The sequence below is a fragment of the Momordica charantia genome (genome assembly GCF_013281855.1).
Source record: "Momordica charantia cultivar OHB3-1 chromosome 4 unlocalized genomic scaffold, Mcharantia_2.0 BLBB01000004.1, whole genome shotgun sequence".
Taxonomy (NCBI): Eukaryota; Viridiplantae; Streptophyta; class Magnoliopsida; order Cucurbitales; family Cucurbitaceae; genus Momordica; species Momordica charantia.
This window is the reverse complement of record NW_028275162.1, coordinates 25849076-25874357: the sequence shown is the minus strand read 5'-3', so window position 1 is coordinate 25874357 and position 25282 is coordinate 25849076. Positions and strand designations below refer to the sequence as shown.

At 36.9% G+C, this 25282-nt stretch overlaps 6 protein-coding genes across 12 annotated transcripts; 2 read left to right on the top strand and 4 right to left on the bottom strand.

Moving 5' to 3' along the window:
- Nucleotides 1-89: 89 nt before the first annotated feature.
- LOC148212064 (uncharacterized) lies at nucleotides 90-1866 on the bottom strand. Of its 2 annotated transcripts, none has more exons than XM_088123198.1 (4): nucleotides 1550-1866; nucleotides 1333-1458; nucleotides 854-921; nucleotides 90-753 (listed from the first exon to the last, which is right to left on the bottom strand). In XM_088123198.1, the coding sequence occupies exons 2-4, from the start codon at nucleotides 1377-1379 to the stop codon at nucleotides 287-289; spliced, it is 582 nt and encodes a 193-aa protein (XP_087979324.1). In that variant the 5' UTR covers nucleotides 1380-1458; nucleotides 1550-1866; the 3' UTR covers nucleotides 90-286. The 2 variants fall into 2 exon arrangements, with proteins under 2 accessions (XP_087979324.1, XP_087979326.1); XM_088123200.1 differs by having other exon boundaries at nucleotides 854-912.
- Nucleotides 1867-2008: 142 nt separating this feature from the next.
- Nucleotides 2009-6713, bottom strand: LOC111006120 (uncharacterized). 6 transcript variants are annotated; one of them, XM_022277884.2, is made up of 4 exons: nucleotides 6564-6713; nucleotides 5570-5697; nucleotides 3504-5455; nucleotides 2009-3392 (listed from the first exon to the last, which is right to left on the bottom strand). In XM_022277884.2, the coding sequence occupies exons 2-4, from the start codon at nucleotides 5591-5593 to the stop codon at nucleotides 2249-2251; spliced, it is 3120 nt and encodes a 1039-aa protein (XP_022133576.1). In that variant the 5' UTR covers nucleotides 5594-5697; nucleotides 6564-6713; the 3' UTR covers nucleotides 2009-2248. The 6 variants fall into 6 exon arrangements, with proteins under 6 accessions (XP_022133576.1, XP_022133577.1, XP_022133571.1 ...); XM_022277885.2 differs by having other exon boundaries at nucleotides 5570-5692; nucleotides 6564-6704; XM_022277879.2 differs by having other exon boundaries at nucleotides 5918-6701.
- Nucleotides 6714-8244: 1531 nt separating this feature from the next.
- Nucleotides 8245-8991, top strand: LOC111006119 (FKBP-type peptidyl-prolyl cis-trans isomerase). Its single transcript, XM_022277876.2, has one exon. The coding sequence runs from the start codon at nucleotides 8323-8325 to the stop codon at nucleotides 8881-8883; it is 561 nt and encodes a 186-aa protein (XP_022133568.1). The 5' UTR covers nucleotides 8245-8322; the 3' UTR covers nucleotides 8884-8991.
- A 2906-nt stretch (nucleotides 8992-11897) lies between these two features.
- On the top strand, nucleotides 11898-15526 carry LOC111006116 (ABC transporter G family member 6). Its single transcript, XM_022277874.2, has 2 exons — nucleotides 11898-12459; nucleotides 13201-15526. Exons 1-2 carry the CDS (start codon nucleotides 12304-12306, stop codon nucleotides 15268-15270), a joined length of 2226 nt encoding a protein of 741 aa, XP_022133566.1. The 5' UTR covers nucleotides 11898-12303; the 3' UTR covers nucleotides 15271-15526.
- A 399-nt stretch (nucleotides 15527-15925) lies between these two features.
- Nucleotides 15926-18953, bottom strand: TT5 (Chalcone-flavanone isomerase family protein). The gene is made up of 4 exons (XM_022277875.2): nucleotides 18794-18953; nucleotides 18530-18688; nucleotides 17001-17224; nucleotides 15926-16291 (listed from the first exon to the last, which is right to left on the bottom strand). Exons 1-4 carry the CDS (start codon nucleotides 18897-18899, stop codon nucleotides 16124-16126), a joined length of 657 nt encoding a protein of 218 aa, XP_022133567.1. The 5' UTR covers nucleotides 18900-18953; the 3' UTR covers nucleotides 15926-16123.
- A 991-nt stretch (nucleotides 18954-19944) lies between these two features.
- ITN1 (Ankyrin repeat family protein) lies at nucleotides 19945-23291 on the bottom strand. The gene is made up of 4 exons (XM_022277873.2): nucleotides 23025-23291; nucleotides 22423-22932; nucleotides 21899-22308; nucleotides 19945-20928 (listed from the first exon to the last, which is right to left on the bottom strand). The coding sequence occupies exons 1-4, from the start codon at nucleotides 23044-23046 to the stop codon at nucleotides 20098-20100; spliced, it is 1773 nt and encodes a 590-aa protein (XP_022133565.1). The 5' UTR covers nucleotides 23047-23291; the 3' UTR covers nucleotides 19945-20097.
- Between the last annotated feature and the right edge of the window lie 1991 nt (nucleotides 23292-25282).

The window sequence follows — 25282 nt, the reverse complement described above, 5'->3', positions numbered from 1 at the left end:
ATTGTATGGCAGTGGCGAAAAAGGGAAACCATGTCTCCGAACTGGCATATCTCCTTGGATAGGAGGCTGATAAGGAGATCTCATCCTGTCCACCCATTAAGCGGGTGAACTTCGACGTGTCATTTCTGTATGCCCATAAAACCTATCGGACTATCTTTTGCCTGGAAACCATTGGCCAGGACAGTGTCCATCGGACCTTCCAGGAGATTTAGAATCAATTCTTGGAAAAGTTTTTCTTTGGATAGAAAAGTTCCTTCGTTCTCGGACAAAATGAGGCCTATCTACTTCATATGGTCTCATCTTCGAAAGTTCTCATAAACTTTTCACCATGTCGTGGTCCGACCAATTCAGAACCAGCTTCACGGATGCATCTACTTGGACTAATATTTCTAGGCATTCTGTGTACCATTTTAACACCTCGTACTGGAGGACCATCTCTTCTACCAGGTGACTTCCTCCTAGAGAGTATATGACAGTTAGGGGGGCCCTCATCATCAAGCAATTCTCTGCCACGATGGCTAGCACCACCAAATGGACCATCAGGTATAATATCATATCGATTTTGATCAAGGCCAGGAACATGGTAATCTATCTGTTGGTCACTGTAAGTTTCTGGAGAAAAGTTGGGCCCAAAATCCCATTCCCCAGATCGGGTGTCCAACCTATTAGTGCTTCTCCCTCTTCTACGACTAAAATTCATACATGGTGACTGATCTTGGTATTTTCTTGAAAACATTATTGTATGTGTCATCTCTGAGCATAAAAAATGACGATATAGAAAGTCAGTTAAAACAAGTTTAATAAAGGAAAAAGGTAAAAAAAGGATATAAGAAAACTAGAAATCGACAATCACCTTTCTTCACATTTGCTCCTTCAAGTGCCATGTTGGGTACAAACTCTTTATCTACTGACCTGACAAAACTAGATTTTTCCTTACAAGGAGATGAATCAAAGACCTAACTGTGCTAGACATAATTAAGAAACCAAATTCAATTATTTGCTACACAAACTGCCATGCAGTTTCAATGCAGTTAGAACATAGCAAGAATAAAGGTCCTATCGCTAATGATCCAAATTTTGCTTGAACAAAACCTTTACCTAGACAAACCCGGTTACTTCCCCTTATTCCGTTTCCCACTTAAAGTATAAGAAAATACAGACAACAGCACAAGAAAGAAACAACCCACGACCTTTTTAGTTGTTCAGATTTTGTCCAAAAAACTCAAAGGAGGGTGTCCTTCACTTTGAGGGACAAAATTCATACCCAAACAAACCAAACACAACCCAGTCATGCATAAAAATTGAGAAAACAATCGACATTCATTCTTTTACCTCGTGAATTGGCCGTCAACAAGCAAGAGAAGATGACCAACGACCATGTCATTCAATGTGAACTGTTACAGGCAAGAGAAGAGGAAAGTACTGGCCACCCACTCCTCCCCCCACACAATGGAGAATCTGAGATTCAAATATTAATATGAAGGAAAAAAAAAAGCAAACTAACTTGTCATGAGATTTATGCAAATGCTAGTCATTAGAAACACCATACCTTGACATTGGATCTTTTTATTTAGATCTGAACTAGCCTCTTCTTGAAACACCCTTTTAAAATCAGACTCGTCAAATGACCTGCAAATCTTGCCTTTCTTAACCAATGTAATTCAATCCATTAGCTCAAACTTCTAGCCCAAAAGCCTTGCCATTTATTACTTAGTAAGAAACTGCACCTAACCGACAAGTATTCCTACTAATGTGATTTCCTGTAAGAAACTACACATAACGGACAAGTATTCCTACTAATGTGATTTCCGTTACCAACGGACAAGATTTCTTATATGCAGATCTATTAAAGGTTCGAATCTGACAATCCGAACATAGCTTAATAGATAAAGCATTTATTTCTATTCCAAAGTTCACCCGCGCAATTATTTTATCCCACGGTAGAGTAACATATTTCTCAGCCAACAAATTATTCTCTAGAGCAGAAGGGTTCTACTTGTACTTGTACTTCATCAAGACTTTTACGATTTAGTCAGCTGGTAAGCTGTAAAGTCACAATAGCACTTGGGAGGAACCAGAACCATACTCTTCTACATGAGTATGGAATTCTTTACAATTGCAAATTATGAAACAAAACAAAAGAGAACACAAAAAACGTCATCCCTTTACACCATAAATAGAATATATCATCTACGAAATAAAATCTAAGTTTGTACCAACTCAATGGGATGGCCTGCCTACCTCACCCTCACCTCCTCTTCCATGAAATTCTCGAGTCATTCTCTGAACAAAATCTGAAAGGCCTAGAACAATCCCCTGCATTATTTCGAAACCTCTCACCATCAGAATCATCATATGGATGCTTAAAAGAATGAAGAGGTTCATGTCTTTCATTAAATATTCTTTCATCATCATCATGGTTGCCACCACTGCACCCACTCAATTGACCCGAACGTACAGGATCATCGAAAAGTTCGTCGCTCTCAATCCTTCCTCGAGGATCTATACCATCATAACTCCTGTTTCGAAGTGATAATCTTTCAGTCTGATTCCTATTAGGAATAATGGACCTCATATGGCCATGGTCTGGAGGAACAGGACCCACATCCCTCATGTCATCAGATGGTGAAATGAAGCGGAATCCATGTCTTCGGGCTGCCATATGCCCACCCATGGGACGCTGATCAGGAGATCTCATCCTGTCCGTCCGATAATTTGGAGATCTTCGATGCGTCATTCCTGGACGTCCACAAAACCTATCAGATCTTTTTGAAGGGAACCACTGGCCAGGTGAGCGAGCTCTAGATCTTACTGGGGATTTAGAATCAATTCTGGGAAAACCTTTTCTTTGGAAAGAGAAGTTCCTTCTTTCCCTGAAGAAAGACCTATCATCCTCGTATGGAGGCTGCGGTCGTGCATATATAGGATCCATGGTCCCGTCAGGAAAATTCCTAGTGAAATTCTCGCCGTGTTGTCGGTCAAAAGATCCACCTTCATCCATGCATCTACTTGGACTAAAATCTCGATGTATCCTGTTAACCATTTTGCCACCTTGTCCACCATGCCTTCTTCCAGGTGACTTCCTCCTTGAGGGTCCATGGAAAAAAGGTCCCTCATCATCTAACAGTTGTCTACCACGATGGCTAGCACCACCAAATGGACCATCAGGTATAATATCATATCGATTTTGATCAAGGCCAGGAACATGGTAATCTATCTGTTGGTCACTGTAAGTTTCTGGAGAAAAGTTGGGCCCTAAATTCCATTCCCCAGATCGGGTGTCCAACCTATTAGAGTTTCTCCCTCTTCGACGACTAAAATTCATCCATGGTGACGGATCCTGGTGTCTATCTACGGAAATTTTCTTGTTAGTATTACCGAATGTGTGATCTCTGAAAATAAAAAATAATGACAAGATAGAAAGTCAGAGGAATAGTTAAAACAAGTTTAATAAACGAAAAAAGTTGAGAACGTATGGAAGAAAACTAGAAATCACTAATCACCTTTCTTGAGGTTGTACATTTGCTCCTTCAAGTGCCATGTTGGGTATAAAATCTCTATCAGTACGTGATAAAACTGGCCTGACAAAACTAGATTTCACCTTACAAGGAGTTGAATCTGAAGAAGCTCGATTGAGATTAATTATCCGACTATTTTTTATGCCACCATTAACATCCTTCGCATCATCACTATTTACAGACTCTTTGACATTAGGCAAAGCTACATCCTTATTCTGCACTACATCTACTGCTATAGCATTCTCCACATGCTGAGAAACTGTCGAAATCAGTTCCTGAATTCCATCAATATTTTTATCAGCAGTGGCCTGGCCCTCGAAGTTGTCCTGTTTATCGTACAGAGACAATTGACTTCTTCCTGTGGCCTTCACAGGCCTGTTTACGTCCTCATTAATAGTATTCTCAACGGCATGTACTTCTTTCTCACAGAGGTCTTCATTTTCTTGCTCAGAAGATTTACATTTAGTTGCAGTATGAACATCATCTTCATTTCTAACATCCAGATGTTCTGGTTTAGCTTCCTGTTCAACAAGGCCTAGAGTGAAACTATCCTGATCAGGCAATCCAACATAATTGATCTTCTTATCATCACAATCAGCATGATCAAAACGCTCCACTTCTCTCTTCTCACATTCATGGACCTCTACTTCAGTTTCCAACATTGTTTCCCGAACCTCCCCATCTTCATAATCTTCTTCTACATTATTATCATCATAATCGACAGCATCAGCTAAATCCCAGTTGCCATCTGATTCATAGTCAGAAAGATAAGGATCTTCTTCAAGCGTAGGCTTAGGATAAGATGAATGGAGACTTAAATGAAGATGATCTTTTGATGGCACGCATGCATTAATAGAGTTGTCTCTATGTTCACTATCTAAAGGGATTTGTTTTCCACGTGGACTATCACCTTCAACCATTTCAGACGAGCATACATACGTCCCGACATCCATGTTTGTTTGAGTGGCTGATATCTGCACTGCAGCTGCATCACTAGTACAACCCTCCCATGACTCCATTGAGGTATTTAAATCCCAATTTTCCCTATTTGAATGCAAAATAGAACCATCATAATCAGACCCTATGCTACCTCTGACACAAGGGGAGCTACTCCCTTGCTTGCTTAAAGACAAGTCCAGTAACACTGGTTCTAAAATGCTATGCTTCAATAAAGTAATATCATTATTCTCAGGTACCAATTTCGGAACCATATGTCCCTTCAAACCTACTGATAATGCAGCTCTTCCTTCAACTTGACAAATAGGAGATGTGCGCTTTTCTTCGGGATTTTTTACAGCAATTTCTTCCTCTTCGTTACCAGTAAGGGGGTCAAAGTTGAGGCTGGTTGATGATAACTTTAATCCCCCAGGTATCTCTGATGATGCATGAAGTGTATGTTTTTCAGTGATCAAGGACTTCTCTTCATATTCAACATAATCATCAACATAATCACTAAAACAAGCACGATCTCCCAAATTGGGTTGGGGTTCCTGAAACTTGACTCCAGCCATTCCAATCTTACTTTGGAACCTATCCAGATAACATGAATCAGTATCGGATTTTCCTTTATTTTCGTCAAAAACACATTCCTGGTTCTTGTTTGACAACTCATAGCTCGTAACTGCACTAGAACTTGAAACTGTTGTCGCAGATATCCCGGGCTGTTCAGTCTTTATTAAATTTCCATCGCGATGAAATGAAGAAATATCTTTAGACGGAGATGGTTGTTCAGTCTTCATCAAATTTCCATTGGGATTAACTGAAATATCTTTAGATGAAGATGGCTGTTCAGTCTTCACTAAATTTCCATCCGGATGAAATGAAGATATATCTTTAGATGGAGATGGAGGAGACTGCACTAACGGAAACCTCCTTTTCTTGATGGGAAGACATGCATCATAATCACTAGCTGACAGCCCAATGCGCTTAAAACAAACCTGCCAAGTGCCAATTGAACATTTACTGACAATAATTACAACCATATAAGAAGAAACTTGCACGATCTTCAAAACCCAGAAAACAGCAAAAAAATAAAAATAAATATTAGGCACCTCTTCACTTTCTGGCATGGCCATTATTCAAAGGCCTGAGTGGCTTAAAACAGTTTCTTGGTCTTTAATCACTCTAATCCAACACCAAATTCTCACCAACTTCTTAGAAGTCACTTCCAAATTCTGCACTGTACGGATACTAATACATTAGTTATCTTCAAAAATATTCAATCTGCAAGATAGCATATGACAGACATTGTGTCATAATAATCTATTAATCTGCAAGCGAAAACTAAATAAATTAGCGAATGCAGCGGTTCCATCATGGAATATCATAAAATCTGCATCCATATCTTAAATCCTGCATGCCCATCCTATTTATGAAGATTCCCGTGATTCAAACTTTACCCATAAATGTTCAGACGATCCACGCCTCAAAAATGGATCAGCGGAGACCCAACACAACTAACTTCATAGCAAACTCCAGCCACAAACTTTTGGGCATAAGGTTATTAAGCGTCAGAGCAGCCATGCACAATCTCATACTTGCCCGACCTCCCTTACTAACTTTCATATCCACGCAAAAACTTCTCCATCCAGCCCATAAGGGCAGATTCCTAATGAAAAATACAAAATTGATGATAAAACTAAAAGGAACAAAAGAAAAGAAGCATAAACCCCATCTACGCAAACGTATTCCACATCTAAACGACCAGAAGATCACCAGGATCACTTGATAATGAATCCGATCAAAATTTCTAGAAGACATCCCCCAATATTTGAACAGCTGTTCCTCAACCAATAACTCAAACTTCCATCAAACTCCCCTCCGCTTCAAGAGAAACATACTGGATGACAGATTAGGCTGTCCTAGACAGGCGATTCACAGAGATCTAAGACGTGCTTGTATTGCTGAAGATACCGAAAGAAAGTAACAATGGAATTGGAATCAACGCACATACATGAGAAACCCAGATCAAAGATGGCATTGACCTAATGTATTCGCAATCGGCAGGGAAAAAAGAAGATGGAAGCAAGCAACGAATGAGATTACCTTCCGGAGATGGAGAATTTTGCGTGGAAGATGGGAAATTCGGCTCTACGCAAACTTATAGGGAATCGGACTTGGGTTAATAATTTTCCTTTTTTTTATTTTTTATATATTTTTATTCTTATAAATTTCGAGAGAGAGAAAAGGAGTAAAATAGGGAATCTCAACTCAAGCATTCCCCTGAGATGTGAAACCTCGTGGATACTGCGGAATTAAAATATATGGACCACAGTATTTATTTTTCAAAACTCCATATTATTATTATTTAGAAATTAACTCAATTTTACCATTTCAATCTAATTAAATTGTCACCAAAAAAAAATTATAGGTTTAAATTTCTATATCCTAATCCTTTCTTTGATATTAATATATATACATGTATAACATTAGAAATACGAAAAAAAAAGAAGTGATTTTACTATGATAAATTTTAATTACTAATTTATGAATATACAAATAGAATATGACGAAGTTAGATTAATCATTTAATTTGCAATAAATTAATTTGATTTCAAGCCAAATTATCTTAAGCACAGCATACAAGAAAATTCATTTGAAATTTATTGGAAGTTTGTATTGCTAAAACATATCATGAATTTGAAATAAACAATTAGATCAATACTTTTCCAACTAACTTTTAATATTGTCAGTGGATTAACTACACAATTTATCACACAAAAATCAACCAACTCTAAAAATAAAATTTAAAATGCTCAAATTCAACCCTACAAATATCATAACTTATTAAAGCTTTAAAATTAACTCAATTAAATGGTAAAACATAAAAAAAAATTTGGGAAAATAGGTCCATGAGATTTGAAGTAGGTATCTATTTAGTTCTTCAAATTTTAAAATAGATATTTTTAATCCCTAATGTTTGATAAATGGTTATAAATAATCCCGAAGTTATTTTGACTGTCAGTTTATTAATGTTAAAATAACATAATAATCAAATGCTGACTGCATTTTGCTTATTTGGTAAAAAAAGTAATTCAATAATACGAAAACAGAGAATACAAATCCTATTAGATATTTTTATATTTACATTACTTGTATAAAAAATAACGCTTGATCTCGTTACAGTTTGGCCGCTATTATGATTTTAACACACTAATCTAAATATATATTATAATATATGAGATTACATGACAAAATAATAGAAAATAGAAACAATTATTTTTTTGAATTTAAAAAGTAAAACAAACCTGTCAAATTTAAGTGTAGTTTGACTTATATATAATTGATTAAGCAGTCGGAAGTTCCAATGCCCATTATGTTGAACTAAAAAAATAGAGTAAAATAAACCTTCTATAATTGCAGAAATGAAAACAATGAATTTATTTTTCAAACTAAATTAAATATTTTAAAATGTAAGAATTAAAATAATATTTTAACTATTTTATTATTTTATTTTTCTTTAATAACACATTTTATTATTTTAAATAGGTGCTATGTTCAGATTCTTTTAACCATTTTATATTATCCATTAAATTTTACAAATAGGGGATCTAAATTTTAACCATTATATTTTTTAAAGTATAAAAATTCGGAAGCAATAACGTGCATCAAACTAGAAGTTTATAAGTTGAAATCTACTGAGTAAATAAAAAAATAAAAGAAAAATGAATAAAACAAACGGATATCGTAGAAACCACTCATTTAAAGACAGCGGAAAAAAAAATACTAAAAGGAAGGGGCAAAAAAAAATATAAGGCCAGAATGGTTACAGCGAGTTATCCACGAGCTCTGATTTTCTGATTTCATGGCGGCGATTCCATCTTCCTCCCTGCAATTCCCAAACTCTCTCCCATTCCCTTCCAATTCGAAGCCTCACAAGACGAAGCCCCTCACCTTCGTAACTCGTGCAGCAGATCCGGAAACCCCTGCCGCCGATCCAGAGCCGGGATCGGACGGCGACGATTTCGAGAACCGCCTCGCCAAGGTCCGGCTAAAGTACCGGAGCGGAACGGGGAAGAAGGCGGAGATACGGAAGGCGCGGAAGTCCAATAAAGGATCCACCGCCGGCGCCGGCGGCTCATCGGTGTACCTCCCGCCGGTGCCGCTGAAGGAGGCGGTTTCCGGCGGCCTTAAAGTGGAATTCGGCTTCAGTCCGTTCAGCGAGAGGATAAATGGATGGATTGCGATCCTCGGAATCTCGGCTCTGGTGCTGGTGGAACTGGCTACCGGAAAAGGCGTCATAAATTACCACACGCCGGCGATAATTCTGATTCAGGTGTACTTCGTAGCGGCGGTTGCTGCTGTGTATGTTAAATTCGAGAAGGAGAAGGTTAGTGTTTGGCCGCCGGAGGAAGTGAAAAATTAGCGTTCGATCAGTGTTTCAAACCCTTCAAGTTTTTTTTTTTTTTCCTTTTTCCGTTGTTAACATTGAAGCAATGTTTGAGTTATTAAGTAACATTATTGTTTATCTGAACTCGAATTTGCATTGAAATAATATGTATTAATCAAACATTACCCAAGAACAACTGAACAAGCAACTTCATCGAAATTGCAGAAGATGAATCACCTGGCTTCAGAATTGCGCAAATCTAATGAATTCGGCAAGCCCAGTAGAAGTGGATCTGGCCCAATCGGGACGAGACTCCGTGTTGAGCCCATTAACATGGCCCACTCGAATGCGGGCCCAATAACTAAATCGTTCAAGTTGAAACAATATATACGTTTTTAAACCAAATATTATTACATATAAATATAGTTTTTTTTTAGTACAATCTATGCATTAACTATAATCATAACTAATAAAACAAAAAGTTACAATCAGATCACATATGGATTGAAATGATAACTTTGTGGGCCATCAATTGATTTGCTTGTGATTTATATGATATCCTATTTGTTTATGCTGATTTTTGGAGGGTTAGAAATCTATGGCAAGCTAACCGATCAAGCTGTGGGAATGAGTTATGTGTTCAATTAACAAATAGTCGATACTCAAGTCAATTTAAAGCTCGAGCTAGTAGGTCGGTTCCAGATTAATTGCATACCTTTGAAGGAGAATGATGACATATTTATTAGAGGTAACGAGAATCATTATGTTACGATAGTCGTTATTTAGTTATTAAGGTTGTTACGCAGTTTCAAGCGGTTTCTCAATGCTGGCAGATTTTTAGCTCGAACAGTGGCGAGATAAGGTAACTTCACCCTATTTGAGGCTCTAAGTGTCGTCCACTAAGCTCTACAGATTGGTGCTATTAGATCAATTGTGGACTCACGTCTTCGGTCCACGTGGTATGATATATTTTACCTTCTGATCCTTTCATTTACGTAGATCGAAAGTCCACCATTTTAAATAAAGTCTCTTATTACAACATACTAAATTAATTGTAGGCATAATTTATTCAAAATAAAATAAATAATAATCATTAATTATAGCCATTATGGCACTGTTTCAGTTTTAATGAAATAGCTTTTACTTTTTTGAAAAATCTTTAATCGACTTTCACAAATCAATGAGATATTTACATAATTAACACAAAAATAAATTTGTATTTTCAAATACAGTACAAAAATTGCAAAATTGAAATTGAAATTGAAATCAAATATATATATATATATTTTTTAATTTAACAATCGTCCGAGGAGAAATCAAACTCAAACTCAAATGTAATATAAAACACACATAAAAAATATTAAACTTATTCTATATTTGAGAAAAATTTAACGTCGACATTTTTTTAGCATACATTTTTTACAATATTTGTAAACACCAATGTCATATGCTATAATTTTTACAAAAAAATTTAATTATGTTGTAGCTGTCGTTCTCGTAATATTTTATTGAAATAGTGCTACATTACACTTTTGATCATAGATTAAGTTTCTATTAATTTAGTCCACGACTTTATAAAATAGATATAATTAATCCTTGAAACAAAAACTTCAGGGTTGTTTAGGAAAAAAAAAGGAAAAATAATAAGAGAGAGGGAAATTAAAAGAAGAAAAAGAGAGTAGTAAAAACTAAAAATATACAGGTCACCAAATTCGGCGTAAATAAAAACTGAAAATTTCCTAAAAAGAAAAATTGACGTGGACAGACAACGGACAACGTGGGGGAAAGCACGTGCGAGATCCAGTAAGAGGAAAGGAAAACGTCGTCGCTTTTGTTTGGTGTTGACTTTGGCTTTCTTCAATTTACATTGCCGGCCTCGCCTACGGTAGCCCACCTACATCAACCAACTTTACACGAATCCAAAACGCAAGAGCAATACAATAAATACTATTAACCATAAATACAATAAATAAATACTTTTTTGCAAAAAAAATAAAAGAAAGTACAATAAATACAATAAAGACTTTTTATTGACTTTTTTGCAAAAAAGAAAAAAAAATACTTGTTTTCTCATTGCCATCCTTTATTATTATTATTATTATTATTATTTATTATTTTGTTTTTTACACTTTAACACTACTATCAAGGTATCAACGTCCATCACTAGATAATTTACTAACCAAAAAATATCTGTAAATGATTAAAAGTTTGATTCCTTAATTTTGTTTTTTCATTTTACGTTATTAAAAATTAAGCTTTTGAAAATATTATTTCTACCTATGTTATTTTTTTAAACTTTTGGTACGTACTTTTTAAAAACGATTTTTGAAATCTAAACCAAATTATAAAAATAAAAAATAAAAAATGGAATGCATATATGTGTTTTTTAAGAAAAGTAAAAGCATATGGAAAATACTGTGGGCAAACAAGCACCATTTTCAAAACTAAATTGTCATTAAACCAATGTGTATTTTCCAATCTATATATGGTCTAAAAATTTCAATTTAATAGCTTACATTATCAAGAGTTTTCAATTTTAGGAAGTTGAAGAAATTTAGAAATTTTTTGCCAAACTTTCTTAAAAGTTTAGAAAAATTTTTATTTTTAAAATTCTAATTAAAGTTACAACCAACCCTCTAAATATTATATTAGATAAGTTTATCACGAATCAACTTCAATCTTTACTACTATATATATATATATATATATTAAAACATAAAGAAATACATTGAAATAGCAACCGAGTCAATAAATCACCACCAATCGTACCTGTTTTTTTATTACCCTTCAATAAAAAACCAAAAGCATGGAATTCTACCTTATCACCTTAATCAACATACATCTATATATATATATTATACATAACTAAAATAATAAAAAAGTTTGTTTCTTTTTAATTAATTAATCAATTACAAAGTTTCATCAATAGAACTCACCTGCTACATTCTAACTTCCAAGAAATCTTTTTTTTTTTCTTTTTGTTGCATCAAATCAAAACAGGGGCGACCCGTGCTGAATCCTTTATTATTCAAACTCCACAGAGAGAGTAGATCAACATCCAACCTAAATTCAGAACCATAAAGTGTGAACAATATGAAACCCCAAATATTAACAATGACACGTGGCGCAATCCCATTGCATCTCATGGGGATGGCTTCTCTTATACAAATGCAAGGAAGTTAGGAGTTTTAGGTTACCTCTTCTCATATTTTCTTCCCCATGAAACTGTTCCAACTCTAACCTAACTGTGTAACCAAACTCTCCTTTCTTCTGCTCTCAGCTTTATTGTATTTATGGGGCTTTTCAAAAAAGCAGTTTCTTAAAAAATCGCTTCTCCCAGAAAGTGCTTTCTCTTTTCTTCTTCTTCTCTTTCTTTGTGATCTTCATTTTTCCGTAGTTCTGCTATACGGCCAGTACACATATTAATTATAAGTGCTTAATTTTCTTACCGGGGCCATGGGGGAGGATATGTCGCCGGCGAGAGATACGGTGGCGTTTTTCAACCATATGGAGCTTCATGATCGCCCGCGCTCGTTCTCTACGCTTGGCCAGCTTTTGAAGCGAGTCGGGGACGTGCGGAGCGAGGCAAACGGAGATGGCAGCGAGACGCCGGTAATGTTAAGCTACTACTAAATTCCTAACTTTAAAGTATTGGATATTGTTTATATTTTTGTTTTGGTATTGAATAATATTTATGCTCATCGGATAGCACTTTCTTGTTGACCACCATTAATTAAATTACTATATAAATACAGTGACGAGTGCATAAAAGATAATATTTTTGTGTTCTATTTTAAATAAAGAGCGGTACTAAAATATTTAATAGCTAGGTACTTAGAGAAATGGGTGGTGGTCGATAAACACTTAAAAGCACGGTGCTCTTAACACTCCCCTCACGACACACATCTCACATGTGAGCTTGATAATGAAGCTGAAGATGTTTTAGACGTACAAGTTCACATTTACACCTAAGAATGTTAAATTTAGTTTGTGAACTCTAAATTAAGTACGGTGTGAGAGAGTGAGGTTTAAGTTGCTGGTGAAACATTAGATAACCTTCACGCTTAATAAATCTAACAAACAAACAATGAGTTCAACATCAAATATGAACATAGTTCAACAGTAATTGATATGTTTTTCTTCCATCGAAATCGAATTTCGATCCTCCATATCTCCAAATGGTTGCGCAAAAAAAAACATCTTAAGCCAAATCTCAATCCACCTAAACCCAATCCTTCACCCATGAGATATGTTATTCTAGAACTTAGGTCAGGACCAAAATATTATTTAAAAAAGAAAAACTTAAACTTATATGTTAGGTTATATTTAATTAATTTAATTAATATTTGACAGGTCCATCAGGTGCTCGACTTGACCGGCGCAAGCTTGGAGCCGCGGTCACTGCCTTTCGTGCTATCCTTTAGCAATCTCACATACAGCGTTAAGGTTCGCCGTAAAATTAGTTTCTCATCGGTTTTTCATCGCCGAGGAAACAGACTCGGCGGCGCTACGGCGGACGAGACAGTTGTCGGCGACCGCTTATTCACGAAAACGAAGACTCTGTTGAACAACATCTCCGGCGAGGCGCGAGAGGGCGAGATTCTGGCCGTTCTCGGAGCGAGTGGCTCAGGTAAATCAACGCTGATTGATGCACTGGCTAACCGAATCGCGAAAGGAAGCTTGAAAGGAAGGGTGACATTGAACGGAGAGGTGTTGGAATCGAGATTGTTGAAAGTGATTTCTGCTTATGTGATGCAAGATGATCTGCTCTTCCCGATGCTCACGGTGGAAGAAACTCTGATGTTCTCCGCCGAGTTCCGATTGCCTCGAACGCTTTCGAAATCTAAGAAGAAGATGCGAGTTCAAGCATTGATAGACCAGTTAGGGCTCCGGAACGCGGCGAAGACCGTCATCGGCGATGAAGGACACCGAGGAGTCTCCGGCGGAGAGCGGCGGCGAGTCTCGATCGGAATCGATATAATTCACGATCCGATCATCCTGTTCCTCGACGAGCCGACATCGGGACTCGATTCGACTAGCGCGTTCATGGTGGTGAAAGTTCTGCAGAGGATTGCTCAGAGTGGTAGCATCGTCGTGATGTCCGTACACCAGCCGAGTTATCGGATTCTCGGATTGCTGGATCGGCTGTTGTTTCTGTCTCGTGGACAAACCGTTTACAGTGGCTCCCCTGCAAATCTTCCTCTGTATTTCGCGGAGTTCGGCCATCCGATACCGGAAAATGAGAACCGGACTGAGTTCGCGCTCGATCGGATTCGAGAGCTCGAAGGCTCTCCGGGAGGAACCAAGAGCTTAGTTGAATTCAACAAATCATGGCAGAGCATGAAGAACAACACTCCAAAACCAGAGTCGGATCGCCAGAGTATGTCGTTAAAAGAAGCAATCAGCGCAAGCATTTCCAGAGGCAAATTAGTCTCCGGTGCTACCAACAACGACGCAAGCCCCAACTCCATGGTTCCGACCTTCGCCAATCCATTCTGGATCGAAATGGCGGTTCTATCGAAACGATCGATTCTAAATTCCCGCCGAATGCCAGAGCTATTCGGAATCCGACTCGGCGCCGTTCTGGTCACCGGATTCATCCTCGCCACCATGTTCTGGCAACTGGACAACTCGCCAAAAGGAGTTCAAGAACGATTGGGATTCTTCGCTTTCGCCATGTCCACGACCTTCTATACATGCGCCGATGCTCTTCCGGTGTTTCTCCAAGAACGGTACATTTTCATGCGAGAAACAGCCTACAATGCATATCGAAGATCCTCCTACGTTCTCTCGCACTCTCTGGTGGCCTTGCCGGCGCTGATTTTCCTATCGCTGGCCTTCGCAGCGACGACGTTTTGGGCGGTGGGATTGGACGGCGGGATTACAGGTTTCTTGTTCTACTTTCTGATAATTTTTGCTGCGTTCTGGGCGGGGAGTTCATTCGTCACTTTCCTTTCGGGAGTAGTGCCTCATGTGATGCTTGGCTACACCATCGTCGTAGCAATTTTGGCCTATTTCCTTCTCTTCAGCGGCTTCTTCATCACTCGCGATCGAATTCCAGGCTACTGGATCTGGTTCCATTACATCTCCCTGGTGAAGTATCCGTACGAAGCCGTTCTACAGAACGAATTCGACAACCCGACGAAATGCTTCGTGAGAGGCGTGCAGATTTTCGACAACACTCCTCTGGGAATCGTCCCGTCCGCCATGAAATTGAAGCTTCTAGAGAATCTGAGCAGCACTTTGGGGATGAAGATAACGAGCTCCACTTGCTTGACGACGGGATCTGACATTCTGCAACAGCAAGGAATAACGGATTTGAGTAAGTGGCATTGCTTGCTGGTGACCGTCGCTTGGGGATTCTTGTTCAGGATTCTGTTTTACTTTTCGCTCCTGATTGGAAGCAAGAACAAGAGAAGATGAACTGAGCAGCAACGAAAGATCAGATCAATGGAGGCCAAAATCACGAATGTTATTTCATTTGTTTGGTTGGAGCGTTTATGTATTTTTTTTTTTAAATTTCAAATTAAGCCATCCCATTTTAAGGCTCTGAAACTGTTAATCTCCATTATATTCTTATTTTTTAATTATAATTTTCACGGTGACGTGAAAAAGTTACATCTAAAGACTAAAGTTCAAGTGTTTTTAGTTCAATAAATAATACAAGGAGTTCGAATTATGTTCATGTTGCTTAAAATGAGACCTTGAAGTACACATATTGTTCAAATTCATCATATTGTTCAGATTCATCATCCAAATTCACTCTGACTTTTAAATTAGTCTGCGTTTTTTTATTTCTTTCAAAATAACCAAAAGATCAAACAATGTGCTTATATTTGCTTTGAAGGGAAGGATTATCATCGATATTTTAGAGCAAATTGCACATTGCAATAGCTCTTGTACAATGTATGTGAGAATTCATTGCTGTGATGATTGCTTTTAAAATTTCCAACTTCTTGTTTAGGAAAAAAAACCATTTATTTTGCGTTTCGAACTTCTTGTTTAGGAAAAAAAAATTATTTAGTTTGCGTTTTGAACTATATACGCCGACTCGAAGTCATACAAAAAAGTACGGAAAGAAATGAAACGATGTCGTTTTGTGTCTTATTCCGGAAGAGAAAGCAACGTAAAAAAGAAGAAAAGTAAACCAAGAGAGTGGGAGTGGGAAAAGGAGGGGGCTGATTTTTTCTCACCAACATTAACAATCAACATCCACATGGGTTTGGGTTGTTGAGATGATGTCTTGTTTGGCAGAGAAATTTTGTGAGTGTTGGGTTTAATTTTGCAACATTAATTGGGAGAATCTGGTGGCCAAACTAAGCCTTGCAGCTGGTGAAACCCCATTCTTACCGATGATTGATTCCAACACAGATTCACTCAGCAGCTTGTTCTCTATCGTCGCCCTCCCTTTTTCAGGAATGCTTCCATCTTTTGAGAAGCTAATCTGCAAACTCCACCAATTACATCACAATTATATCTTCCATTTCTTAATTAGTACAAACGTTTGTTTTATTTAGTTCCAGTCTTTCAACTTTTTAAAAAGTGATTCTTCATTTTCCTAACTAATTTCTTTTTATCATAATTTTCTAACAGGAAATGAAGGTGACTAAAAAATTTAAAAGCAAAATGAGTAGTTGTACTAAAAAAAACCTAACAAGTCAAACCTATGGTATACTTTATAAAATTCAATAACTCATTTAACACCAAATTAAAAAAAATAAAGTTAATTAGATACAAAATTCACATTATCATGCAAGAAAGTTTCTTCATTAGTCATGCATTTCCATATATGTAGAGCAAGGGAATTTGGGTGGTTGGTTTATTTATTTTTAGTACGACAAACAGGTAGATGGGTAATCTATTCAAATTTATTTTACTATGTTTTGTTGGGAGATAGAACTAGATAGCTATGTTAGCAGGTGTCACTATTTTGGCAACGTGCATTTTCACAAAAATTTAAGAGTTCGGCAAAATGTCATCCATCATCTAATTGATCTGATAACAGTAATTAGTAATTAGTACACTACTAACTTAATCAGAGTAATCTCTAACTGATGTACATTTAATTTTTTTAGCCATATTTACCATTCTTTTTCTACATAAAGTGAAAAGATACATTGATTATTATATATTTAAGTGAAAGTGGTACTAACCGATAAAGAGTTGGGAGGTAGATGGGTGAAAAGAATTGAAGAGCCAGGAGGGAAAGTTTCATTCTTGAAGGCATCAATGAACTTCTGAATGGCTTCGGCTCCTTCATCGGTATAGATTCCCATAGATTTCCAAGCTGCAGCACAGTTTTCTGCAACTTTCTCAGCGTATTGCTCACCCGTCAGTGGCAATATCAAAGTTACATTTGTGAACTTCTCGAAAGGGCCTGAAAAAATCCATTTCACAACCAATGAACCAATAAAAATTTTCACTTTTCACTAATGAGATCTATTCAGATTCCATATGGGGTGTTCGTAACAGATAAATAGAGGAGAGGTTATCAGTCCCAGCTTATTAGTTCATAACTTCATATTATAAGTTCATCCAGGCCAAACATTCTAGTTAAATGTTGAATTGGTTATGATTATTCGTTTAATTTTTTTTTTGGGTTTAAAAATGTGGGGGAGGGGATTTGTTTGATATTAAAAAAATGGTGAAAATTCATTTTCAGTTAAAAATGATTTTAAATTCTAGGATCTTAAATCATTGAAATAATTTTGAATTTTATATTGGAACCAAATTGATTTTAAATCAAATCATTGAATTTTTTTTTATATATAATCATGAAAAGAAAGAAATAATTTAATCAAATCAAGTTAACAAGATTAAAACTTGCAAATATCATCCTTAGAAGATAAAACAAAAAAACTTGCACATGTCACAATTCAAATATTAAAAAGAAACAAAAAACTGAAAGTCAAACTATTTCAAACAGGGTAAAATTGAAATTTGTCGAGCTTTAGTTTAAAATCCCGCCAAATCCAAACTATTTGGAATCACCAAACCGTGATTTCAAATCCTTCCTAATTTCATTTTTTTTTAAACCAAATAACGCAAATGATTTCAAAATCTTTCCAAAATATGAGGTTCCAAACATGGGGTTAAAGAGTTTAGATACCTTAACATCAAACTTTGTCATAAAATTAGTTGCATGATAGGCCACTTGACATTTTTAAAGTTTTAGCGAAGAAGTTAAAATAATTGTATAGAATTTAGAAATCAAAACTGTGTTTTCAGTATAGTATTCAAAAGGGAGACAAAAAAAAAAAAAAACTATATATTTAGTCTATTACTTCTAATCATTCATGGAATCACTCAAACTTAAAATTCCATAGATCAAATTAGCTGTTCGTTAATCTCTAATCTACTGAAGATTTGAATTACTGTAAAATTATATTAGAAATGAACCAAACCAGTTGTACTCTTCTTGAACCAATTCAATAAGATTTGGGCCGTGTAGCAGGCTAACTGTCGGAACTATTTGATCTCACAATATGGAACTTCACGCAAACCTAGTTTGATTTTATTCGTCCAATTAACAAATTTGTTTCAACAGAAGCGACAGCCTGGCAAGCCAGATAGTCGAGTCACCGGATCACCGGTAACGTCCGGCGGCCGGCACGGCTGAAATCTAGCAGTCATCTATTAAATTTAGACGATAACACATTAAAAGCGATAATCAGTTACTAACCAGTGACGACGTCTCTGAAGAACTCGACGGAATCCATCAACTCCTCCGCACTCTTTCCGCTCCACTTACCGGCGAGCGGCGCCACAGCGTCCTCCTCCAAGTAGACGCCAATCGCAGTAAATTTTACGGAGTTTCCTCCGATCTCCAAAGCCCTAACTCCTGCGCAGTTTCTCCACAAGCACATTCAATGAAATCGGGGAAAAAGAAAAAGGAAAAGGAAAACAGAGTTCAAAGTTGAATCGGCGCGCGGCGGAGGAATCTGACCTGCGCCGCCGAGGAAGAGAGTCTTGGCGGAGGCTGGAGGCTTTATTTGGGGTGGAAACGGGACGTTCTCAACCTGAACTCCGCCGAGATCAGCCACCGGCGCCATTGTCAGTTTCTCGATTGAGGAGTTTGGGAGGGAATTGGAGGCATTTATAGAGAGAAGGGAGAGCGGTGGTGCCGCGTAAGTGGGGGCAGACTTCGCATTCAAGCGGTCACGTGCGTCAGCACGTGGAACAAGCACGTCCACGTCTCTGCTGGCTCGGACCGTCCTTGGTGGTAGGTATAAATAGCGGTGCCCAAGCCCGCTAAACTTTAAAATCTGTCTGCTTTACTTTTAACAATAAAACCGGTTTTATTTTCTAAATAATAATAATATTTTTTTTAGTACAGAGTTTAACTCGTGACATTTTTAGTGAACTAAGTTCATCCCAGTCTAATTATAATAAATAATCACTGTTTTATTTTATTTTTTAAATTAATAAATATAGTTTAATAAATAATCTACAAATTACTTTCTTTACTTACCCTGAAAAAAATAAAAGTTAGTAATTTTTCTTATATCTTGGGAGCCTTATGAATCAAATACACCTAACTCTGACTCAGAGCAGTGGACCAATTTTGACCAAAAATTGACTTAATAGTGGGTCATTCATGTACAATTTTTTTTTTTCCTTTTGAATCTAACAAAAATTTATAGGCAAATATTCACACATATATATTCTCGGTCTTCACACATATATATTCTCGGTCACGCATGTGTGTGTATATATATTCACACACTTATACTGCGTGCGTGTGTATATATATATATTCCTGAATACTATGACTAGGGTTTTATGAAAAAAGCCAAAGCCCCTTATCGGATTATATATATATATTCTCAAATCCCCATCCGTACTAAAAAAATTCCAAATGAATTTCTGAGTCAAATTATAAATGACCATATTTCATATTCCCCACCCCCAAACCAACAGAACCAGAACTTTTCAACCCTCTCACCTTTGAAACTGGGAGAACCGAATGAGCATAAAAACCCCAACCCAACGACTCGATTCGGTTTGATTTTCTCAGCTGTATCCACTCCCAACCGTGGTCTAACCAAACCTCTCGATCCGGTTTTATTTTCTCAATTATATCCACACTCCTAGAAGTTGATTTACTTGCATCCTTCATGTAAATTGGTTTCAATAAGTTATCAAACTTATTGAAAGAGAGAATTGACTTTGTACGCATACACATACATACAAACATTTGCTCAACAGTCAACACCAAATAACTTGAAAATTTGCAAGTCTTGTCTAATTCTAAAGAGCGTAAATTCGATCAACTTCTGAATTTGAGTAGTCAGAGTGATGCCATGAGTTGGAGCCGCTCCTCCTCGCACTCTTTTCTTTCTTCCTGATGGATCGAGTTCTCTTAGATTTCACAACATAGTAAGTCATGGTGCCAAGAACACCCGCCATTATCACACCTCCAACTACGGTAATCAATATTGCAGCCCATTGATATTTGCGGCCAACCACGATGTAGGACGATGCCATGAATGCGACCGAAGTACAAACAGAAGCCAGCCACATGAGTTTGTTTATGATCTCCACGACTCGTCTTTCCGCCTTCGTCTCACCTCTGACCAATGTAATCTGCACCACCACGACTGCCAACGACGTAAACAAGGCAATTGCGTTGAAGATGAAGAAGATTTTGAAAGAACCAGAGCCCACCACAACGGCTGTTCCGTCGTCGTTGTCGCCACCGGGCACGGTAAAGATGGCTGCAAAAGCAACCGTTGCGAAGAGCACAGCCACCACCGTGACTGAATTGGTTGCGTTGTTGATTCCTTCCCTGTGCAGCTTTCTGAGCTCTTTAGAGATATTATGTACATTTTTGTTTGTTTTTCTGGTTTGTTCGAGTTGGGTATGGACATCTTTCTTAATTTGGGTCACCGTGTTCCGCAATTCATCTCTCGGTTGGTTCAGTTCGTTGGCTCTGACAGCTCCGTAACGAGAAAGACAGTCCTTGATTTCTGATGATTCTTCTGAGAGAGGAAGGTCCTCAGCTATGTCAAGAGCAGTTTTGTGGTCTCTGGTTAGTGCATTCACATTGGTATCTGGAAGGAGCAGAAGCTCCTGCACTATCTGCAAAATTGAAGAAAAGGAATGAGTTTGAGTAATACGAGGGTTCTTCTATATAAACACTACATAGAAAAAAATGCCATGTTTTAGTTACAGAATTTATCGAGCACAAAACTATAATTTATTGAAAGGGACGGTTGATCTGCAAACACAGGTTAGTAATGTATACTCGGAACACAAGAATCTCATTCTCAACAATCTCATTTCCAAAATTTTCATTTCTAAAAGTCCCGTTTGATAAACATTTTCTTTTTGAAAACGTTTCTAAAATAACAAACAAATACATGGGAGAAAAGAGTGTTACAAAATTAGTTTTCACAAATAAAAGACCAAAAATAAAATGGTTATCAAACAAGCCCTAAACTTTTATTTTAATACCAGAGTTTAAAAAGAGACCTTCCTAATATCTCTCTTATTGATGCAGCAGATTTAATGAATGATGTCAATGGCCAAGAGCAATGAGGAAATTCATCCTAATAACAAGGAGAAAACACCCAAAGAGGAGAGAAAACCCTCTCTTAAGCCTTTACCATTCAATAATACGTCAAAAGCCCACTGTTACAAATCTACAGGAAACCAAAAAATTACTTAAAGAAACACTAATTAACAAACTAATCAAACTAATTAACTCAAAATTAAGAAACTAATTGATATAAATTAATATATTATTCATCCTACAATACTTATTACCACATACCAAATATTACATCTTCCTTTTTCATGTATATGAAACCCATTAGTACTGCACACTCACAACATACTAGTCTCATTCCCAACGATCTTATTTCCCGACATTTCTGTTTCTAAACTTTTCGTTTCAATGCCAGCATACCAAATGACCCTTAAAATGTTTGTATACGAGAGTTTCAAAAGATGTCCAAGATTACCAGTAACTAAGAAGATAAATAAGCCAACATCCACAAAGGTGATTCATAACTCAATAAACTACGGAGCAGTGATTGAATTAAATTACCTCCACACGCTTCTTCCTTGTGGCAACGTGCAGTGCAGTGTTACCAAATTTATCAGGAAGCATTACAATGGCAGCATCTGCGTCAAGAAGCAACTTCACCACATCACGGCTCTGCCCTTTGACAGCCATGTGCAGTGCAGTTTGGCCCTTCTTGTCATTTCTTCGTGCTAACTGTGGATCTTTGCTGAGTAATAGTTTTACAATTTCAGTATGTCCTGGGCGCACAGCAAAATGCAGTGCGTTTTTACCGTTAGATCTACAAATCTCTAGCAGACTGCGATCTTTGTTAAGCAATTCCTCTACTACGGCTGTATGGCCCCGTGCTGCAGCAGTTATGAGTGGAGTGGCATTCGATTGTCCAATCGTTTTGCTCAGTGAAGGTTCATGATCAAGAAGCACCCGGACAATTTCTACAATTCAAGAAACACAATGATTACTATTTCCCCCAATTTTCGAAGTGAAGAAGATGAGATCTAGCCCTAGGGCATTCGTTATGAAAGAGAAGATGAGATCGAGATCATTACCATGGTGTCCTTGACTTGCAGCAATATGCAGCGGATCGAAAGCAGACCTGTTCTTCGTTGTGAGAGTCTCCTTATTGGAATACTTCAACAGCTCCTTGACGACCTCTATGTGCCCTCTTTCTGCGGCAGTGAACAGAGCCGTCTCCCCCAATTCGTTGACCTCGTTCACTACTAACGATCGAACCTCCGCAACCTCCGCATCGAAGTCGGCGCCACTGAGGTTCCGCACCATCTGTGAATCTATATCATCGAGAATCTGTTTCACGGCGGCCAGATCTCCCCGCTGCGCCGCCAGATGAAGCTCGGTGTCGTTGTGCCGTCCGGTTACTTGCTTCACGTACTTCTTCTTCCCCGCTTGGTCCATCCGCTTCCCTGAATTGGACAGGACAAGAGCCGGAGCCGTCGCAGTTGACGACGGAGACGGCGTCGGCGAGGGCTCAGCCAAAGGGTTTTGATTCGATGCTACAGTCAAAATCCCCTTCTCTAAACCTCCATCGACATCCACCGCCACTGCAAATCAAAAAAACAGAAAAATCGTTCCCCGCTACAGATTTCAAATCACAAACAAAGAAAAACAACAAAATCCAAAAGAGCAAAGCTACCTTGAGCTGAAGAACTACCCATCTTTGGATGAGAAGCGACAAAAACCTAGCAGATCAGCTTCTTCCAAAGCTTTAATAGCCGATGAGAGAGCTCAGATTGTGGCTGCGAAGCTAGTAGAGAATCGAGATATGGCTTCTGATAAAATAGGGAAAAAAGAAATCAGAAAAAAACAATCGGCGAGGAAAAAAGGAGACCAGAGGAAAGCGCATGGAAATTAAGCCGAAGGAAAAAGAAAACATTTCCGTTTATTTTTTTGATAAAATTAAATAAAATGTTTATTTTCTTCCAACTCCACTGTTCTTCGTCGTACTACTCATTTCAGTGGTTGGCTGCCGCGAACTTTACCGGTTAAATGGAATTATCGCCATTGTTTAATTATTTTTTTTTATTGTTATTATTATTTGAATAGGCGGCCCCATTTAATGAACTAGCGCTTAAAATAATTCTCAGATTCGGTTGCCGGTTGACTGAGACTGAGAGAACATGAATATTCTATTTAAATAATTATGGATATCAAATTTAATTCAAAAAAAAACTATTTATTTATGTTTTTGGTTTTTTTTAATTCAAGTGTCGTATTAATTGAAATTTATACGTATCTAGTCTTGTAGAATGCTTGTAACTTGTAAGAGTTCAATCAAGCGTCTTCTTATTTGAGATCTATTGATATTTTACCTGATTTTAAAATATATTTTTTAAAAATTAAAATTTTATGGCAATAATTTATTAAGGTACTGAAATATTCCATATTGATACCGATTTTGCTTGTTTGACTCTCAAAGGAAAAAGAAATGGGTGGAAACGTAAATGACTGTGAATAAAGATTGAATTGATGTGAGAACAATTATAATTTCCATATTGATATCCTTTTTTTCCATTTGTCGATTTTTATGCAGAAAGAAAAATTATAATTTTTACATCATGTGAGAATTTTTTTTTCTCCCAAACTTTTCAACTAGGAATAAAGAGTGAATTTTATTGGTATATTTACAATAAATATTTGTTTTTAAAACACTTTTATATCCGCGACTATTGAATAATTATTTTTCTTAATATGTTTTGTTGATGCCATCGGTATGATGTCAACCACACATATTCTGATGCCTAAGTTACAATGGAGTTTTGTGTGAAGCTTAGCTTTTAAGTAGGATTATATTTCCTCCCTTTATAGAGGATAAATCCTAACTATATAGGGACCTTTTTTCCTCAAATCTCCCGAATCTCTTTTTTTAGTTCTTCTCTTTAAGATATCCTCTTCTTTTCGTATAATTGGACTTTCTGAACATTTTTAATTGGATATGTAGAGCATTGACATTTTATGGATTGAAATAGAAATTGAAAATTAAACTAGACAAACCAGCCAAACTATTAGGTCGGTCAGCCACAAAGCTACTCGACCTCGACCTAACTTCGAGCTCGGACGCTAGAGCTCTAAGAATGGAGCTTTGGATGAGCCAACCAACACCGAACTGGTCGACTTTGTAGTGGTCAAGCCAACTAGCAAACAAACCAAGGATTGGTTGACCTTGCAGTTAACTCAAATGGGGCAACTAGTTGATCCACGGGTTGAGCCAGCCTTGGTTCTTGGTTGGAGTGACCCATTTGTCAAAATTTATATGGTCTTTAATCTTGCTTTACATTAACATATATTTATGTTTAAGTTAAATTTTGATTATGCTATTATTTATTTATTTTGTTTACAAAATTGCAAACTTTCAAACTACCTTTGAAAGAGTACATTTTATTTTATTCCATTTATATAAATGACTAGAAAAATGGTATGGAAGAAAAGTGCAGTGATATCCGAGGAAGCAACGAAATTAAGCATGCCTAGAAAAATGGTGTGAAAGAAAAGTGGTGTTAATTACCAAGAATGCTAGCAGTGGCTAATCTTTTTTCAGTACACGTGATTTTTTTTAATGAAATCAAAATTTTCTATTTCATTGGTTAACTATTTAATTTTAATTATCTATATTTGTGATTTAATTTGTTAAAATAAAATATTGTTATTAGACATCATATACAAATAAACTTAATTTATATTTTTATTATAATAACGAATAGGCTCAAAAAAACTTTCAATTTTATATCAAATAGACCTTTACACAAAAAAATGTCTAATATATTTTTATAATTTTCATTTTGTATCTAATACATCCCAAACTTTCCGTTAATAAGTCTCTTGCATATTAAACATTTTTAAAGATCCGTAAGGCTGTTGAAATATCATGATATGACACAATACTCAAGTTTGTTA

Coding starts and splice junctions, on each gene's coding strand:
- LOC148212064 (XM_088123198.1), bottom strand. CDS start 1,379: ATGGTCGTTGGTCATCTTCTCTTGCTTGTTGACGGCCAATTCACGAG. Junction 922..1,332: donor GTTGACGGCCAATTCACGAG/GTAAAAGAATGA, acceptor GGAAAAATCTAG/TTTTGTCAGGTCAGTAGATA. Junction 754..853: donor AGGAGCAAATGTGAAGAAAG/GTGATTGTCGAT, acceptor TTTTATGCTCAG/AGATGACACATACAATAATG.
- LOC111006120 (XM_088123197.1), bottom strand. CDS start 5,500: ATGGTTGTAATTATTGTCAGTAAATGTTCAATTGGCACTTGGCAGGTT. Junction 3,393..3,503: donor AATGTACAACCTCAAGAAAG/GTGATTAGTGAT, acceptor TTTTATTTTCAG/AGATCACACATTCGGTAATA.
- LOC111006119 (XM_022277876.2), top strand. CDS start 8,323: ATGGCGGCGATTCCATCTTCCTCCCTGCAATTCCCAAACTCTCTCCCA.
- LOC111006116 (XM_022277874.2), top strand. CDS start 12,304: ATGGGGGAGGATATGTCGCCGGCGAGAGATACGGTGGCGTTTTTCAAC. Junction 12,460..13,200: donor GAGATGGCAGCGAGACGCCG/GTAATGTTAAGC, acceptor AATATTTGACAG/GTCCATCAGGTGCTCGACTT.
- TT5 (XM_022277875.2), bottom strand. CDS start 18,899: ATGGCGCCGGTGGCTGATCTCGGCGGAGTTCAGGTTGAGAACGTCCCG. Junction 18,689..18,793: donor TCTCTTCCTCGGCGGCGCAG/GTCAGATTCCTC, acceptor GAAACTGCGCAG/GAGTTAGGGCTTTGGAGATC. Junction 17,225..18,529: donor CTTCAGAGACGTCGTCACTG/GTTAGTAACTGA, acceptor GGATTTTTTCAG/GCCCTTTCGAGAAGTTCACA.
- ITN1 (XM_022277873.2), bottom strand. CDS start 23,046: ATGGGTAGTTCTTCAGCTCAAG. Junction 22,933..23,024: donor GGGTAGTTCTTCAGCTCAAG/GTAGCTTTGCTC, acceptor TTTGATTTGCAG/TGGCGGTGGATGTCGATGGA. Junction 20,929..21,898: donor CAAGGAAGAAGCGTGTGGAG/GTAATTTAATTC, acceptor TCAATTTTGCAG/ATAGTGCAGGAGCTTCTGCT.